This window comes from Echinops telfairi, unplaced genomic scaffold (genome assembly GCF_000313985.2).
Source record: "Echinops telfairi isolate 266 unplaced genomic scaffold, ASM31398v2 ScPeMD7_12;HRSCAF=54, whole genome shotgun sequence".
NCBI lineage: Eukaryota > Metazoa > Chordata > Mammalia > Afrosoricida > Tenrecidae > Echinops > Echinops telfairi.
In genome coordinates this window covers 4,586,989-4,603,633 of record NW_022103909.1, presented here as the reverse complement: position 1 = coordinate 4,603,633, position 16,645 = coordinate 4,586,989, and the positions used below count along the sequence as shown (strand labels likewise).

The following is a 16,645-nucleotide window of genomic DNA, read 5'->3' as shown; positions in this document are numbered from 1 at the left end:
CGGCCGGTGCAGGACCCCGAGGGGAGGCTGGGGCCACCGAGGAGGAGGGCGGGGGTGAGCCCCGACGGCAAGCCCGCCACCTCTCGGCTCAGACGGGCGGGAGCCGCGGCCCCGCTCGCTCCCCCTCGCCTGTGTCCCTGACCGGTGCGCCCTGGTGCCCCGGCGTGGCCCCGCGGGACAGCCTCCTCCCGTCGCTTCAGTCAGGGCCGCAACTATAAGAGGCGGTGCCGCCTCAGCCCACCAGCCGGGACAGGACCGTGAGCCATGCTGCCCGCCATCCGCCCCCAGGGCTGTTAGAGCCAGACTGCGGACTCTCGCCTCGGCTGCCACCGCCGCAGGCCGAACCACCGTCGTGGGCAGCAGTCAAAGCGGTCGCGAGCGCAGCACGGAGGAGGCAAGGCCGGGCAGGCCATGGGGCGCTGGGCGCTGCTGCCCGGCTGGGTTTCCGCTGTGCTGCTGCTGGCCCTGGCCGCCCTGCCCGCGGCCCTGGCCGCCAACAGCAGTGGTCGATGGTGGTAAGTGAGCTAGCGGGGGTCACCACTTGTCTCGGGCGAGCCAGGGGGCCAGCCCGACCCAGCTCCCAGACTCTAGAAGTCAAGCCGTCCGTCCGCAGACAGGTTCTCTCCCAGCGCTATGACTTCCCGCCGCGACACCCAGGGGCACCCGGGCCCAGAGCTGCCCGAAGCTTCAGCTCGGCTCAAGGGGGGTGGGGGTGGGATGGGGGAAGGACGCAAATGATGACTTGCCCGCGGTGGCCCTGGGAATCCCAGACAAGGGCCCACTCCCGTGTAGCGCGGTCGGCCCTTTCTCCTCCTGCCCCAACTCCAGCCTCACGGGGGCGGCCACAACACAGGTTTCCTGGTCCCGGAGCTAGGGGCTAGGCGTGCGCCCTGAGCAAGAAGAGGGTGGAACTTCTAAGAATGTAACGCCTTGGGCGGTGCTCGCCCGGGCTGCCTGGAAGCAGGTTCCGACTCCCCACCTCCCCGACTGGACTGGTCCGACCCAGGGCACCCAAAAAACTAGCCCCCTCCCCAGCCCTTCCAAACTGGTGGGTGCAGGAGCGCGGAGTCTTTACCTGATCTTTGCTCTTCACTTCACACTCTCCGGAAAACGGCCCCAGGGATTAGGTGGGGGGCGTGGGCCTTTGGGTTTAGGGTGCAGCTCCCCTTTCTGAGCCTGAACTCTTATTATCATCTCGCTAGGGGCATCGTGAACGTGGCTTCCTCCACGAACCTGCTGACCGACTCCAAGAGCCTGCAGCTGGTCCTGGAGCCCAGTCTGCAGCTCCTGAGCCGCAAACAGCGGCGGCTGATCCGCCAGAACCCCGGGATCCTGCACAGCGTGAGCGGGGGGCTGCAGAGCGCCTTGCGCGAGTGCAAGTGGCAGTTCCGGAACCGCCGCTGGAACTGCCCCACCGCCCCGGGGCCCCACCTCTTCGGCAAGATCGTCAACCGAGGTGGGTGCCTCGGAAGGAGAAGCTTCCGGGACAAGAGGAAACGCGGGGTCACCCCCAGGGCATGGGTGGGTGTCTGCTGGGTGACAGGATCAACCCGCCAAGAGCCTCAGCTCTGGCTAGCCCAGGCCAGGCTCTTTCCAGCCTGGTGGGTGCACGAAATTAATTTTTTTTTTCTGAGCCGTTGCCCCACAGAAAGGAGGCCCCCATGTCTTGGACACATGCTGGCCGCCCCTTTCCCTTACTCTTCCTGAAGGCGCCTGGGAAGTTGCTTTTGGAGATCGTGGGTCTGCTTGAGGCCCAGCAAGGCTGGCAGCACCAAACTGGGTCCGATGTTCAGAAGGCCGAAGGGTCCTGCGATGCAAAACTGGTCGCTCACTCCCCTCTTGCTGATATTTCTCTCTGGGGTTGCCCCTACTCCGGCTCTGGAGTCAAAACAAGCCCTGGGCCCAGGGAGGTGTGTATCAGGCACGCGCTCTCGCCTGTATTTTCACGATGGGGCATAGACATCAGCTTCCCAGCTCTGCCCCGGCACCTGGCGCTCAGGACTAGAAGGGTGGACTCCGGTCTCCCAAATGCCCAGCCCTCCGCTGAGGGTGCTGGCCACTCGCGCCTGCGCGCCCCGTCGCTGATTCCCCATTCCCTTCCCCCACAGGGTGCCGGGAAACTGCATTCATCTTCGCTATCACCTCGGCCGGGGTCACCCATTCAGTGGCACGCTCCTGCTCAGAGGGCTCCATCGAGTCTTGCACGTGCGACTACCGGCGGCGTGGCCCTGGGGGGCCCGATTGGCACTGGGGGGGCTGCAGTGACAACATCGACTTCGGCCGCCTCTTCGGCCGGGAGTTCGTGGACTCCGGGGAGAAGGGGCGGGACCTGCGCTTCCTCATGAACCTTCACAACAACGAGGCCGGCCGCACGGTGAGCTCAGCGGAGGGGGCGGGGTGGGAGGTGGTGATGCGCGGGGGGGCTAACCTGGGGCTTGGGAAATAACAGCCAAGACATTTTTTAAAAGGCAAGGGGCTTAGGGTAGGGCCCCTTGAGGCGCCCTGCAGTGGAGTGGGGTGGGTTGCGGGGGGCGGCGCGGGCTCCGGGAAGGAAGCCAGAGATGGGAAGGGACCGTGGCTGCGGGCATAATGGGGAGAGCGCGGCCTGGGCGGAGGGCAAGGGCACCGGCAGAGGGGAGAAGCCAGAGGAGCCCTGGGCTTTGTCGCCTGCCGCCCGACGCTGTACAGATTCGCGGACCGGGGCGGAGGGAGCGCGGCTGACTCGCTGGCAGGGAGCCGCGCAGCGCCTGGTCCCCAATCCCTGGCGCCGGAGCCGAGGCTGCGCTGGGGCCCTGGGTGAGGTCCCGGCGGCGTCCGGGAGGGGGCGGCAGCCAGGGCCTGACCGAGCGGGGCGCCCTCTCTCCCGCCCCGCAGACGGTGTTCTCGGAGATGCGCCAGGAGTGCAAGTGCCACGGGATGTCGGGCTCGTGCACGGTGCGCACGTGCTGGATGCGGCTCCCTACGCTGCGCGCCGTGGGCGACGTGCTGCGCGACCGCTTCGACGGCGCCTCGCGCGTCCTCTACGGCAACCGCGGCAACAACCGCGCCTCGCGGGCGGAGCTGCTGCGCCTGGAGCCCGAGGACCCGGCGCACAAGCCGCCCTCCCCGCATGACCTCGTCTACTTTGAGAAGTCGCCCAACTTCTGCACATCCAGTGGCCGCCTGGGCACAGCGGGCACGGCCGGGCGCGCCTGCAACAGCTCGTCGCCCGCGCTGGACGGCTGCGAGCTGCTCTGCTGCGGCCGGGGCCACCGCACGCGCACGCAGCGCGTCACCGAGCGCTGCAACTGCACCTTCCACTGGTGCTGCCACGTCAGCTGCCGCAACTGCACGCACACGCGCGTGCTGCACGAGTGCCTGTGAGGGGCAGACGCGGGCGGCGGACGCGCGCCGGGAGCCTTCTCCTCCAGCCTGCCCTCCCACCCCACCCCCACTCCCACCCCGGACTCGCCGGCAGCCTCCTGTCCCCGCCACGCACGCCTGCCTAGCCCCACTCTGTCACCTCCTCCGACCTGGGGATTCCTCAAACCACTGGCCCGCCCGGGGGCGGCATGGACTCTCCAGCTTTCCCCACGGTCCTGCCCGACCTACCTCCCTCCCTCTCCGCGGGAGACCCTTTGTTGCACTGGCCCCTGCAAGACCAGGAGGTGAGAAAAGGACCGTCCCCTCCCCCAGCGGGGGGCCGCTCCGACCTGGGGTGCTTCGGCTGGCGTCCTCCTCCGCGCCTACACCTCCGGGCCACTATCCTCCCCTGGACACTCCGTTTTTCCTCCGGGTCCCCACGTGTCTTCCCTTCCCGTTTTTTTCCCTGCCAAGGGCACAGACCCTGACCGCACACCTGGGCTTCAGGGCCTTTCTCCTCCCACCTCCAGCTGTAGTGGGAGGCCCCAGGGTGAAAGGGCAGCTGTGGTGATGTGGAGGATGAGTTGGGGTGGTGGTGAGGGGAGTGCAGCTGAATGCTACCCGGCCCCCCAGCCTCGGTGGAGGTTGCCACGGAACAGCTGTGAGCTCTGCCGCCTTCGGTCCCCTCCTACCCCTTCCGGCCCTGCCTCCTGCCTTATCAGTGTGTAAATAATTTGCACTGAGACGTGGATGCCAACCCACGGCGTTTTGGTTGTTGTAAATAAAACTATTTATTGTGCTGGGTTCCAGCCTGGTTCACAGAGACCACCCCCACCCCACCCCAAGCCCCTCTCCATTAGGTTGCCCTGGCCCCCTAGTGGATCTGCTCTCCTGTCTTCCACTCCTTCCCTAGTCTCTCAAACCCGACCTGCCTTTGCTGACCGGAACCAACATTTCCTTCCACTGTCGCTATTAGTGGCCTCTCTCCCCGCCCCCACCAATGTAGCATCTTCCTCTGCAGAATAAAATCCTATTTTTATCAATGACTTGGTGGTGGCTCTTCCTTGAATGCAGCACACGCCATTTGTTCCCTCCAGGGACTCACTTCTCCCTCCTGGGAATGAATGCTTCTCAAAGATGTGAAGTACCATGATGGGGGACTGGTTTCCAGGCCCTGGACTGAGGACCCTGAGCTTCTGACCCTTGGTTGACCCTAAGGAGGCCCCTTGGGGAGCCAGGTCTCCTGAGAGAAGAGCCTGGTCAGAAGACCCTGCATGGTTCTCGGTGTGTAAATCCCAACTGTCCGGGTGCTGATATTACCTGGTGATATTACTGGGTAGGTGCTAAATTGTGCCTCAGTTTCCTTTTCTCACGTGGACAGAACTTACCTTTCCTCCCTGGAAGAGTTGTGAAAATAGCTACAAAACCAACAAGCTTGATGGGGTCTTCCTTTGTGGGCTAGAGAAAGACCCAAGCAGAGAAACGCAAGTTGCTGCCCCAGGGCAGGGCACCCAATGAGCAGGTATGCACAGGGATTGCAAATTTGAAAAGAGGTTTTGGTTCTTAGGAAGGTGGTAGAGCTGGGAGAGAGACCCAATGCCTGTCAGCCCTCGAGGCAGAATCAGTGCTGCTGGGGTGAAACAACGTGAAATGGCTCATGACAGATAAGTAAATCAGCACCAGTACGACTGGGCTTTCTTGCTTATTGGGTAAACTGGCATTGCTACCTCTTATGTTGGGCGATTGGTCAGGGCAGTAGGCAGCAAGGAAGGCACTCCCCTGCCCCTTCTGCACCCTCAGCTTCTTCCCGCACACACCCCCTCCCTTTCAGGAAGGTCCAGATAAGATAACAGGTGATGGGTGACAGAACAGGTTCTAGTGTTGGACCTGAATGCTTGTTCGAATCCAAGTGCAGGCTAGGCTTAAACCAATGCAGCCAAAAGGAAACCCAAGTGTGGTCCGCCTGCGCCCAAACCATTCAGTTAGCCATTCCTCTCCAGTGCCTGAGTTCTCATTCCACCACCAACGTCAATACTGCTAAGTGCACAGTAACCAGGGTTGGCCAGAGACCTGATCCTGCCCACAGCCCTAAACCTCTCTCTAACACTAATCCTCTGCCCCAATGTCTAACCTTAGCCTTAATCCTCCCTTCAGGAAAATGCTACCTCCTTCTCAAGCTCTCCCGTTGGTCCCTAATCCTGATTGTAGCCCCTCCCAGGGGAGGACCAGAAGGGCAAGGCATGGGGAGTTGGGAAGCATCCCACCTTCCAAGGGCAGCAATAGGATCTAGGAGGACTAGAGAATTTTCCCCTCTCCCTAGGACCCTTTTGCTGTTGTCTCTGCCTCCCACCACTCCCTGGATGTATGAACTCTGACCCTTAGTGGCCTTTGGGGTATGTGTGGGGGTAGGGAAGTGGGGCCAAGAGCTCCTCAACCCTGCAGTGGCATCCCTCTCATCCACCAAGCTGGTACCAGCTCAGTGCCGCTGATGGGCAGCCTAGGGGAAGGGATAAAAGTCTTATTGATCTGGGTAGAAGAAGCCATCTGAAAGGCCTTGGGCCTCCAGTAAAGAACACCCTGCCACCGGAAATGCCTAGGCTATAACCCAAAGAAAGGAGTAAATCCCCCCTCCCCCCAAGTAAGGATAGGCTGCCAGAGGCCTGTCTTAGAGAATGCCCGGAATTAGAGAGAAGAAGTAGGTGGGGTGAAAGGGTTGGCAGCCTAACTCCAAGAATCAGTCAGCCGCACCTTTGAGACCCAAAAGTTGGGGGCCTCTGGGCTGAAGTGACATGCAGGGGCCGGAAGAAGAGGTAGGAAAGGGATGGAATCCTGGCCTGCCTCAGATGGGATGAGGCTTCCAGGAGTTAGTCCCCTTGCTTTCTTGGCTTCAACTGCCTTGTCTCCTCAACGGATTGGCTCTCTTGGGTTATGGCGACTAAGCCTTGTCCTTCTGAGAGGATGGGGCTCTCCAATGAGACACCATACAGAAAGGTTCGGGTGATTTGAAACACACTCGATGCCCGGCATTATGCCACATGCAGGGGCCACAGTGATGTGCAGAGACGCTGGCAGTCTGGCCAGAGAATCGCCAGTTCTGGTAAAGATCATGGGGGCTGATGGTCCCATAACGTGTGGAGTCCTCTGCACACCCATGAGGTCAGAGGACAGCCTCGCACCCTTACCCTTACGTCATCATCTGACCACCAGCTCTTCTCTTGGGGGGGGGGGGTGCTAAGGGCAGGGTAGGTGCCAAATGATGCTGGGCCCTCCACAGGATGTGCACACATAAAGAGGCAACCCAGCGAGCGAGTGGGCTGTAGCATCCGCAAATCATTGCGAAGGATCTATTTTATGATGACGACCACCTGTGCTGTCCTCTGCCAGGCTGGTGAGGGAGAACCCTGGGCAGGATGGAGAGGGGCCTCCCACAGGCCGCAGGGTGCAGAGCAGGCTCAGGGCGGTCCTCCAGAGGAGGGTGCCCTGGAATCCGCTTGAGGAGATCCTCCGCCCGCTCCTGGTCCTCAGGTGCCAGGTTCCACAAAGCCAAGAGATTGTCAGGGACCCCAGACACATGGCTGACCTGAGCGAGGGAAGAAGGGAGGGAGGGAGGGAGGGACTCCTCTTGAAAGATCCCAAGGGAGTGGAAAAGCTGAGCGGACAGAGATAGCAGGCAGTGCACAGTCCCCGGGGGGTCAGCAGGCTGGCACCGTGCACACCAGGGCCACACACCCTGGAAAAAGCCTGTCAGTGGGACTGCAAATACCCCAGGGTCTAGTGCCCCCCCACCCCACCCTCTGCGCTGGCTCAGGCCTCCTCTCCAGGCCCGAGGGAGAAAAATAACAAAATGAGGAGAAAATAAGCTGTTTGGCTGTGGTGTGAGCAGGAATATCCATGCAGAGCTGCCCACCACTCACCCTTACTCACTCTTTCCACACCCAGCCAGGGCGCCCAGCATGAGACAGACCACCCCCCTGCCCCCTCCCCCGTCTGGGCTAAAAGCAGACACTGGGGAGCAGGAGCAGAGGGTTATAAATATGCCCAGGGAACTGCAGCCAACTCTCTGCCTTGTCATCCCTCCGAGGGGGAGGGGGTGGGGTGGGGTGGCTCCTGGGGAGGAGTCAGGGCTGCCCTATTCCCCTGGGGCCAAGGAAGTGGGCCTTCCAAGAAGCTACTGTATCTGTGTGTGTGTGTGTGTGTGTGTGTCTCCTCTTGCTCATGCATGCCTGCCTGCCCTTTTCAAGGGCACCCTTCCATGCTCCCTGGGTCATACTGCAGGCTGGTGCCACCTCCCTGTCTCAGACCCATTTACTCTCAGCAGAACTGAAGTTCATCCATTCGTTCAGCAGGCATTGACTGCTGAGGGCCAGGCCCTGGACACAGGCTCACCTGCTCCTGCTCACAGGAGCATACATACCAACACACACATGTGCATACTCAGACTCCCACAGGTGCACACTGAGACTCACACAGGTGCACGCTCAGACCCACACAGGTGCACACACAGACCTCTGCTCATAGCAGCTCCAGGCCCCCTTGGGGCTTTCTGGCTTTAAACAAGCAACCTCACCAGAAGATAAGGCTCCATGCTCCACGGTCTGCCGCCCATTAGGAGATACGAATGGAGGGGTGGGAGGGGCTGAGAAGAGAGCAGCACCTCAATGCCCCTCTGATTAGTGAGAGGTCCCTTCCCCAAGCTCCCAGCCCAGGCCCAATCATCTTCCTGGTGTAGGAGCCTGTGAGGTGCTAGCAGACACCTGTTCAGGCGGCCAGAGCCTCCTATCGCTCAGCCATTTGCCAAAGAGGTGGCAAGCTGGGCAAGAGGGGGCAGTGCCACCCTGGGAAGCTTCTTCCCCATTCTCCTCCCCAAAGGAGGCCCTATCCCTTCTCCCTCCTTCCTATAATCCTCCTCGGAAGTAAAGGGCCTTTCCTGGAGGCCCCTCAGCCTTATTGTGGCCCCTCGCCCTCCTAGGCTGGCTTCTAATTAACTCCTCCTGCCCCTGGTTTTGTGTGCCCCCCTTACCCCACCTTGTCTGCCCCGCCCCTCCGCTCTGCCCGCTCCCCCCCACAGACATTCCAGCCCGGCTGGGCCAGTGTGCCAGGGCAACCAGGGCCGGACCAAGGCCTAATCCCCCCTGCCGCCTGGCCAGGCTGGGGGAGCCCCACTCACCTCCTGGCTCTCTGGGGGCTGCGGGGCTCTGCTGTGGCGGAGACACACAATTGGGACAAAGGCGCAGCCCCCAGGGGGCTAACTCAGCCTTCACGCCCAGGTTGTGGGGCATTTGGGGAGTTTAATGAATTGTCCATCACGCCTTTCAGGGCCCGCCCGTCAGCCTGGATTAATCTTCGGAGCCCTGGTGGGGTAGGAGACACTAAGCCTGTATTTATTACTCTCCCATTGTCACTAATTGAGGTAATTATCTGTGACTCTGGCCCGGCCAACAATGCAGCATTCACTCCTGGGACCTCGCTGGGCCTGGCTCCCACTCTTGACACCAACCCTCCCTCCCCTCCTGTCCTCAACCCGCCAAGGGCTAAGTTGGACCCTGAAGCATGTTGGGAAAGTGGACAATGTCCCAGGAGGACAGCACTTCACCCCAACCAGTGTCTCCTCAGCTCCTAGTCTGGAGTTGGGGGCCCGAGGGAAATAGGCAGGAGAAGAAGACAACCACTCTGTCTCGGGGAACAGACTTGGTGAGCACAGCCCCCAGACTATGGAGAGCATGTTTCTGGGGGTGTCTGGTCCTCTGTACTCCTCCAATACTCACCCCCGGCTCTCACGAGACCCCTCTGTGGGCCTACCCTTGCGCCCCTCCAGGGCCCTAATGTATGGGGACATTCTACCACATTCCAGGTCTCCTATGAGGGCCAGTCGAATGAATGACTGTGGATAGGATGGGGGTCTTGTGGGAGAGAGCAGAAGGCTTAGCAGGGTGTTCACAGGAAGGGTGAGAGATGGGAGCCATCATGGGAGGAAGCACTCCCAGGGGCCACACTCATGTGGTCATGCAGCCCCCCAGGGAGAGACATGGAGTGGTGAACAGAAGGTGTCATTTGGAGACCATGTCTCAGTCACTGTTGTTTTTCCAAGGACCTAGTGGTGGACCTGGCACCAAGGAGGCGCTCAATAAATCAAGTACTTGTGAAATGAATGATGAATAGACCAGGGGTTGGGAAACTGCCCGGGCTTCTCTTCTGAGTTGCCTTCCGGGCTCTGCTGAAAGGAGATGTCTACATCATCCTGGGACAGTTCTTGGATGTACACATCACCTGCTGGAAACCGCTCAAGACCCTGTAGGGGCTCAAAGCTACAGCTAGAACAGCGCCACCTCGTGGTGCTTCTCGGGAGAGCTGCTGTAGAAACCCCTGGCGAAGTAGACAGGGCCACTTCTGCAGAGGACAGGAGAGGGTGTCACACTAGGCAGCAGCCAGCCCTCTTTGAATGTAAATGACGCACTCACTGCCACGGAGTCTATTCTCACTCACAGTGACTCTGTAGGGCAGATCAGAATTGCCCCTGTGGATTTCTGAGACTGTAACTCTTTAGCGAGAATAAAAAGCCCCGTCTTTCTCCCACAGAGTGATTGGTGGTTTTGAACTGCTGGCTGTTAGCAGCCCAAGATCATAGTCAAGACAACCATATGGGGACAGCTCTACTCTGTCACCTTTGAGAAGCAAGGGATCCCAGCAGGGGATCCCAGAAGATAGCAAGACCAGCAAGGGTCTTAAGCAAGCTGCAGAGTAAAAAAAAAAAGTGTGATTGGGCATGGAGGAGAAAACTTGGAGTTCCAGCCCAAAGCTCTCATCTCTCACCTCTCTCTGTCCCTCTCACTAAAGCTCAGATGCTTTGTCTTTGCTTTTCAGGGACACTTCATGGTTTGGCTCCCACACACCTTTCCAGAATTCCTCCGCTCCGCACCTCTGCACTCCCTGGTGCCTCCATGCTCTGAGAAAGCAATGTGTTTTCTTACCTCTCTCCACCCTTCTCCAAGCCCTGGAGTGCCCCTCTTTTCTGTATCCCCCCCTTCTTCCTTAGATGTCCCTTCCTCCATAAGGGCTCTTTGAATCCCCCTTGGCAGTGACCTTGCCTTCTTGGTAGGGCTTTTATGACCTGCAGTGCCCGTCCCTGGGTGGCTCTCTGTGCACCATACTGACTTCCCTCTTAGGCTTCCAGTTTCCATGGGCTCAGTGTGCCTTCATGAACTGACGAATAGATGGATACATGCACAGGCAGCTGAACTGGTAGATGGATGGATGGGTGGTTAATGGACATAGTTGGTTGGATAAATGGTGATAGATGAATGGTAGCTATTGGGTGGATGGTTATATAGATAGATGAATGAATGGCTGGATGATTTGTGTGTATATAGTTCTGTGTGTACAGATGGATGGATGAATGGATGGATAAGTGAATGGAAGTGTGTGGATGGATGCTTGGGTGGTCTTCATCTCTAAAAGAATTCACAACACACTATGTAGTATCAGGGGTTTTAAGGGAAGGAGCTGACCCGTGCCAGCAGGGCAGAAGAGGGAAGATCATCTACACTGAGCCTTCCTTCACTAACACATGCATGTTTGCCAGCTTGTCTCTTGAACCCTGGGGATATTTCCACTCCCTAGGAGACAAAGGTGGGCTAGTGGTTATGTGTGGGTCTGCAGATTGAAAGGTTAGTAGTTTGAAACCACCAGGTACTCCCCAGGAGAAAGATGGAATTTTCTACTCCTGTAAAGAGTTACCTCCTGTGAAACTCACAAGGGCAGTTCTCCTCTGTCCTATAGGGGCACTGTGAGTCGGCATTGACTCCTTAGCAGTGAGAGAGAGGAGACAAAGCCTTGAATAAATGTTCCTTTCTTTCTTTTAAAAATCATTTTATTGAGGGCTCTTACAGCTCTTATAACAATCCATACATCCATTGTGTCAAGCACATTAGTACATATGTTGCCATCATCCTTTTCAAAACATTTTCTTTCTACTTGAGCCCTTGGTATCAGCTAATTTTTTCACTCCCCCCACCCCCACCCTCTCACCCTCATGAACCCTTGATAAATCATAAATTATTATTATTTTCATATATTACACCATCCACTGTCTCCCTTCACCCATATTTCTGTTGTTCCTCCCCCTGGGTGTGGGGTGGGAGTGGGGGGGATTATAAGTTGATCAAATCATTGCAATTGGTTCCCCCTTTCTTCCCCCAACCTTCCCCCTACCCTCATAATATCGCAACTCCCATTATTGTTCCTGAGAGCTTTATCTGTCTTGGATTCTGTGTGTCGAGAGCTCTTATCTGTACCAGTGTGCATGCTCTGGTGCAGCGGATTTGTAAAGTAGAACTGGGAGCATGATAATGGGGGGAGGGAAGCACTAAAGAACTCGAGGAAAGTTGTATATTTCATAGGTGCTATACTGCACCCTAGCTGGCTTGTCCCTTCTTTGTGACCCTTTTGTGAGAGAATGTCTAATTGTCTAAAAATGGGCTTTGGGTCTCCATTCCACCTCCCACCCCTGAGTTGTTCCTCTCTTCATACCTTCCTGGCCCCTGCTCATGCCTGCCTCCAGTAGTATGGGTTCTGCCTTCACAGTGATGACTGGGGATCTTCTCATCCACACCTCCGCCCCCGCTCTTAGACACCTGACTGTGAGCTTTCTGAAGGCGGGAAGCACCCAGCAGTCTCTTCCACTTCCCTAGGGTTCGTGCGGTGACATAAGTATCTAATGGAAGAACAAACAAATGAATAATGGAATGAAACGGACGCTTTCCCCCATAGACACACTTTGCACACTCGCTACATACTCATCTCTTCAGGTCCTTTCCTCCTCCTCCTCCCACTCACACACACTCATACTCTTGACCCACAATGTCTCTGAAGTCCCAGAATAGGTCCTGGGTCCTGGTTTCCTTTACCCATTTGTGGCTGATCTAAGGCAGTTCCAGGGCTCTCTTGAGAGTCTGAAAAAGGGAGGGTCCCCAGCTTCCTGTAAAGCCATCCTAACCCCGCCCAGTGTGGGGCAGGGGGGGTCTTACCTTGGGAAGAACCTAACAGTTGGGAGGGAGTAGGGTCCTGGACTGAGAGCTTCTGCCCCTACCTGACCACACCCTCCCGGGTCTGCTGGCCCTACTCCTGACCCCGTTAGGCTGTCCCAAGGTGGGGGGCGGAGTGGGCCATGTCTCAGGGCTGGCTGGCTGGCAGAGGCAGACAGATTTAGAAGTCATTTTCGCAGCAGGGAGCCTCCAACCTCCCACCCACAGGCCCTGCAGGCCAGTCTGAGATATGGCCAACCAGGACTTGGCCCCTAGACCAGCAGTAGCTCCTCCCTTTCTTCTCCCTCTCCCTTTCTCCCTGGCATATTTTGGCAGCTGGTTTTGAGCCCATTCATAGGCAAAGATGGGGAAAATCCTGGGGGTGAAGAGGAGGTTGCTATTACATGTGATCAGCCCTGGTGCTTCCAGGACAACATTCACTCATTCCAGGGCCTACTGGTCTCATTCCAGAGAGCTTCCCTCTCCCCTTGTCCTGGCTTCTGCTGCCAGCTCCTCCTCCTCCCTCCCTGCACCCCACATGGGGCCCTCTTGCTACACTCCCCACAGACACTTGTGAACCAGACCAAGGGAGACCTAGTCATTACACTCACTGCCATCAGCAACCTCCACTCATAGCCACCCGGAACCCTGAAAGAACATTGCCCCTGTGGGTTTCTGAGAGGCTAGGAAGCCTCATCTTTCTCCCTCAGAGCGGCTGGTGGTTTCGAACCACTGGAAGAGCTGACCTGACAGTGAGCTGCCCAATGAGTGCACATATCCCTTGCAATATGCCAGACATGGGTGTATGGGTTTTACATACTGACTAATCTTCCCAACAGCTCTATGACAAAAGCAGTCGCAATAACGTCCTCATATTGCTGAAGACACGGAGGCACAGTTATGTAATTTTCCCAAGGTCACACAGCTAGTGCAAAATAGAGTACCCCAGGTTCTCTGTTAACGGTAGCAACGTGCGTGGGCTCTTACAACTGACTCTGGGTGCTCATCCTCAAAAGGGCTCAGGCAGCATGGTGGAACCCTTACCCACAGGGCCAGTCCCTCCTCGGCTGTCACCTCTTCTGCCAGCTCCAGTGTCCCCTGGGTTGTAGCAAAGTCCAGGCTGATCCTCTCACCTCTGCCCAGGCCTTTCCCAACCTTCCTCAAAGCTTGAAGCCCATCCTCTTCTCAGGCCCAGAGGTCTAAGGCACAAACCCCTCAGCTGCACCATGCCCACCCGAGTCTAGCCTCAGCCCTAATCTCCTGCCTTCTTCTCTTCACCAGGTAAACTGCTGCTGAACCAAACCATGTGGACTCCCATGTGTGCCATCCCAAACACTATCTTACCTCGGATGCCACCTCCTCCATCCACAGAGACTGGCCCCATGTCAGGTGATCGGCTCCATCTCCTTCATTTGACTTTTAGAGTAAGGTACACTCCCTGTTCAACACTGCCATTATGTGTGTTTTCATCTTCAGCTCTTCCTTCGATCACAAACTCCCCTTGGCCATTGTCAGACAGGCCTCCCAGTCTCTGTCCTGGAGACCGGCCCAGCCTGGCAGCGGTGCTTACTAAGTGCTCAGGGGTTAGAACTGGGTTTCTAGGTGGAAGGGAAACCTTCAGGAACCTTTGGTGCCCGCCAAAGGTGGCCCCCACTTCCTCTACTTCCTCTAGCAAGAGCTAGCTAGCTACTCTTGCTTGGCAGTCTGGGTTTCCCACAGGTTCTGGGATGGGCCTTACTGGGGGCTCTCAGCCGGCTTTCCCCCACCCCTCCTACGTGAACCAAATCAGCCTGGGGTTCGGGTCCGTATGCGGCCTCTAGGCGGCAGGAACACCCCCCATCCCACCCCCACCGCCCAGAACCTCTCCCAGTGACGCGGACGTAATTGGAAAGTACTGGTCTGGGGGCGGGGCTGGAGCCCTGACTGCTGAGGTGGAGTTGGCGGGACTGGTGGGGGTGGGAGCCCCCGGAGACTGAGTCTGGGTGAAGCCCCAGCGCTGCCGCCTAGAGCGGCGGCTAAATATACCTGGGCTGAGTCAGCCCTTGCCCGGAATGGGGGGTGGGAGGTGGGGAGTGCGCCGGGGCAGGAGAAGAGCCGGCGAGGGTGGAGGGGATTTCGGAAGCGAGCGAAGTGCGAGCCGGAGCTGGGGGAGACAGGGGAGAGCAGAGAGTCCAGGTCCCCAGCGCGTGGGAAAAGAGCGGGGAGCGCTGGGGGAGGGGCGCTATAGGAAAGCGGGCGCTGAAAGGAAGCCGGCGCCAAGTCTGGAGCAAAGGGGAACTTAGATTTATTGAGCGCCTACTGTGTGCCTGGCACTGTGCTAGGCGCTTTACATACGTTATCTCATTAAGTCCTCACAACAACCCTGCGAGGTAGGTGTTTATAAACCCTCATCCGACAGATGAGGGAAACTGAGGCTCCAGGAGGTGAAGTGATCCAACCAAGGTCACATGGCTACCTAGTCAATGGCAGAGACAGAGGAGATGGCCGGGACTGGAGAGAAAAAGGTCTGGGTCCCAAGCTGCTAGGCGTGACTTAGCACACCGAGGGGTGCGCTCTCTAAGGCCTGCTCCGGACCCGCGTGGCTGACAGCCACCGGGCGCGGGACAGGTGCGCAGTAGGTCGGTGTCCATTGATTAACCGGCAATGCGGGCTCTGGGTGGGACGGGGTGGGGGGTCGGGACTAGCAACCGGGGAATCCGCGACCTGCGCGCGCCCCGCAGTGGCTATGATGAGTATCACACCCTCCAGGCTGCTTGGGACCAGCCTCCCGCTTCCTCCCCAGAGGGTTTCTGTAAGAGGCAGCAATAAGGGGGAATTGCCGAGTGCTCGCCGGTGGGTGAAAACAACCTGAAAAGTCGTGGCGGACTTTTCAAAGCATCAGTCAGGAACAGTGGGGAGGAGGGAAACGAGAAGGCCTAGAAGCTCCTAAGAGGTTTTCCTGGCTGCTCCCACCACCACAGGCCAGGGACCAAGCCAGAGCTGCCCGAGAGGGGAGCCCTCCCCTGGAGCCCTCGCCTGAAGCCCAGGGCCAGTCCACCCAGTCTCCTAGGCCTGCTTCCTCCTTGGCGCTCCGCTCCTGGAACGCTGGACCCAAACAACAATGCTGTGGCATTGACGCTCTGTGTCCTTAATGGAGGGAGAGCACAGGAGACCTGGAAAACCCTCCCAGAGACCCCCCAGGCTCGGTGCCCCACTCTCATCCTTGGCTTATGAAAAGAACCGTGAGACTGAAGAGTGCCCCAAGATGCTGACATGTCAGAGATCAGAGGATGGTCTGTTTTCCCATGCCAGGTGGCCTGGCAGAGGAAGTCAGTTGGGAATGGAAACCCAAGGGGTGGGGCCACCACAGTGTGTGTGCTCATAGCTGGTGTTGACTGGTTCGAAACTCCTTCCTTTCTCTCCTCCCAAGAGCCCCTGGGTCACCGGTCCCCAGCGCTCCAGGAGGTCTCAGTGCCAAACATCAAGTTCTCCCTGCGGTCCGTGGAGACTCTGCCCTCCTGTGACCGCCGCCATCTCTGCTCTCACCCACAGCAGACGCTGACAAGGCTTACCTGCTCAGCGCCACAGGAGCGGCCTCAGCCCCTACTGAAGACCCACCCCAAGGCATCCTGGCCTAAGTGCCCTGCCTGGGGCCGCCATTAAAGACTGCTGCTCACTCCCACATCTCCTGAAAAAATAAAGGAATGGGCAAGCAGCCCATGGTTTTTCACCTGGGAGCCTTCCACTTCAGGTCGGGGGCAAGGGTACAAGGTCAACAGAAGCAAAAAGGAAGACAGAAAAACAGGGTGGGTGGCCCAAGAACGGGTTGAAAGGAAAACTACAAGAAGGGGGTCTCACCGCCGCTCCCTATTTCCTTGCGGGCTCCTCTGGGTTGCCCCCATCCGGAGGAGGGCCTCCTCCTTTCGGCTTATGACACCTAGAATCTCCCGGATACCTTCTCTTAGCTCCACTCTCTTCATCCCCTCCCGGGGCGGCCCCGTGGAGCACCCAGCCCCAGGCGGGGTGTGCTCACTCCGCCAGGAGGTGCTGGAAGCCTCTGTGTCGCTCGCATCAGATGAGCCGCTGTGGACGCTAAGTTCCGCAGCTTCGTCCGAGTCAGAGTCTGGGGCGGTGTGGCGGCGGATGCGGGACACGGCTTCCCGAAGGGCCCCCGCGTAGGGTCCCGGGGTCCGTGCCCAGGTGCAACCCACGCGTCGTGCTGGTGGGACCGCGGTCATTTCCTCGAGGCCCTCGGCGCTGCCCCCGGCCCCCGAAGCCGCTGGGCCTACGGCTGCATGCTCTGG

General features: G+C 58.5%; 2 protein-coding genes across 2 annotated transcripts in view; one reads left to right on the top strand and one right to left on the bottom strand.

Annotated features, from left to right (window-relative positions):
* The first annotated feature begins 411 nt into the window (after window positions 1–411).
* On the top strand, window positions 412–3,363 carry WNT1 (Wnt family member 1). The gene is made up of 4 exons (XM_004711413.2): window positions 412–515; window positions 1,203–1,456; window positions 2,109–2,374; window positions 2,875–3,363. The coding sequence occupies exons 1-4, from the start codon at window positions 412–414 to the stop codon at window positions 3,361–3,363; spliced, it is 1,113 nt and encodes a 370-aa protein (XP_004711470.1).
* Window positions 3,364–14,629: 11,266 nt separating this feature from the next.
* DDN (dendrin) overlaps window positions 14,630–16,645 on the bottom strand; it is a 5,431-nt gene continuing 3,415 nt past the window's right edge. The window contains exon 2 of the mRNA XM_013006924.2: window positions 14,630–16,641. Coding sequence (XP_012862378.1) covers window positions 16,196–16,641 — 446 coding nt within the window. The 3' untranslated portion in view covers window positions 14,630–16,195. The remainder of the gene's footprint in view (window positions 16,642–16,645) is intronic.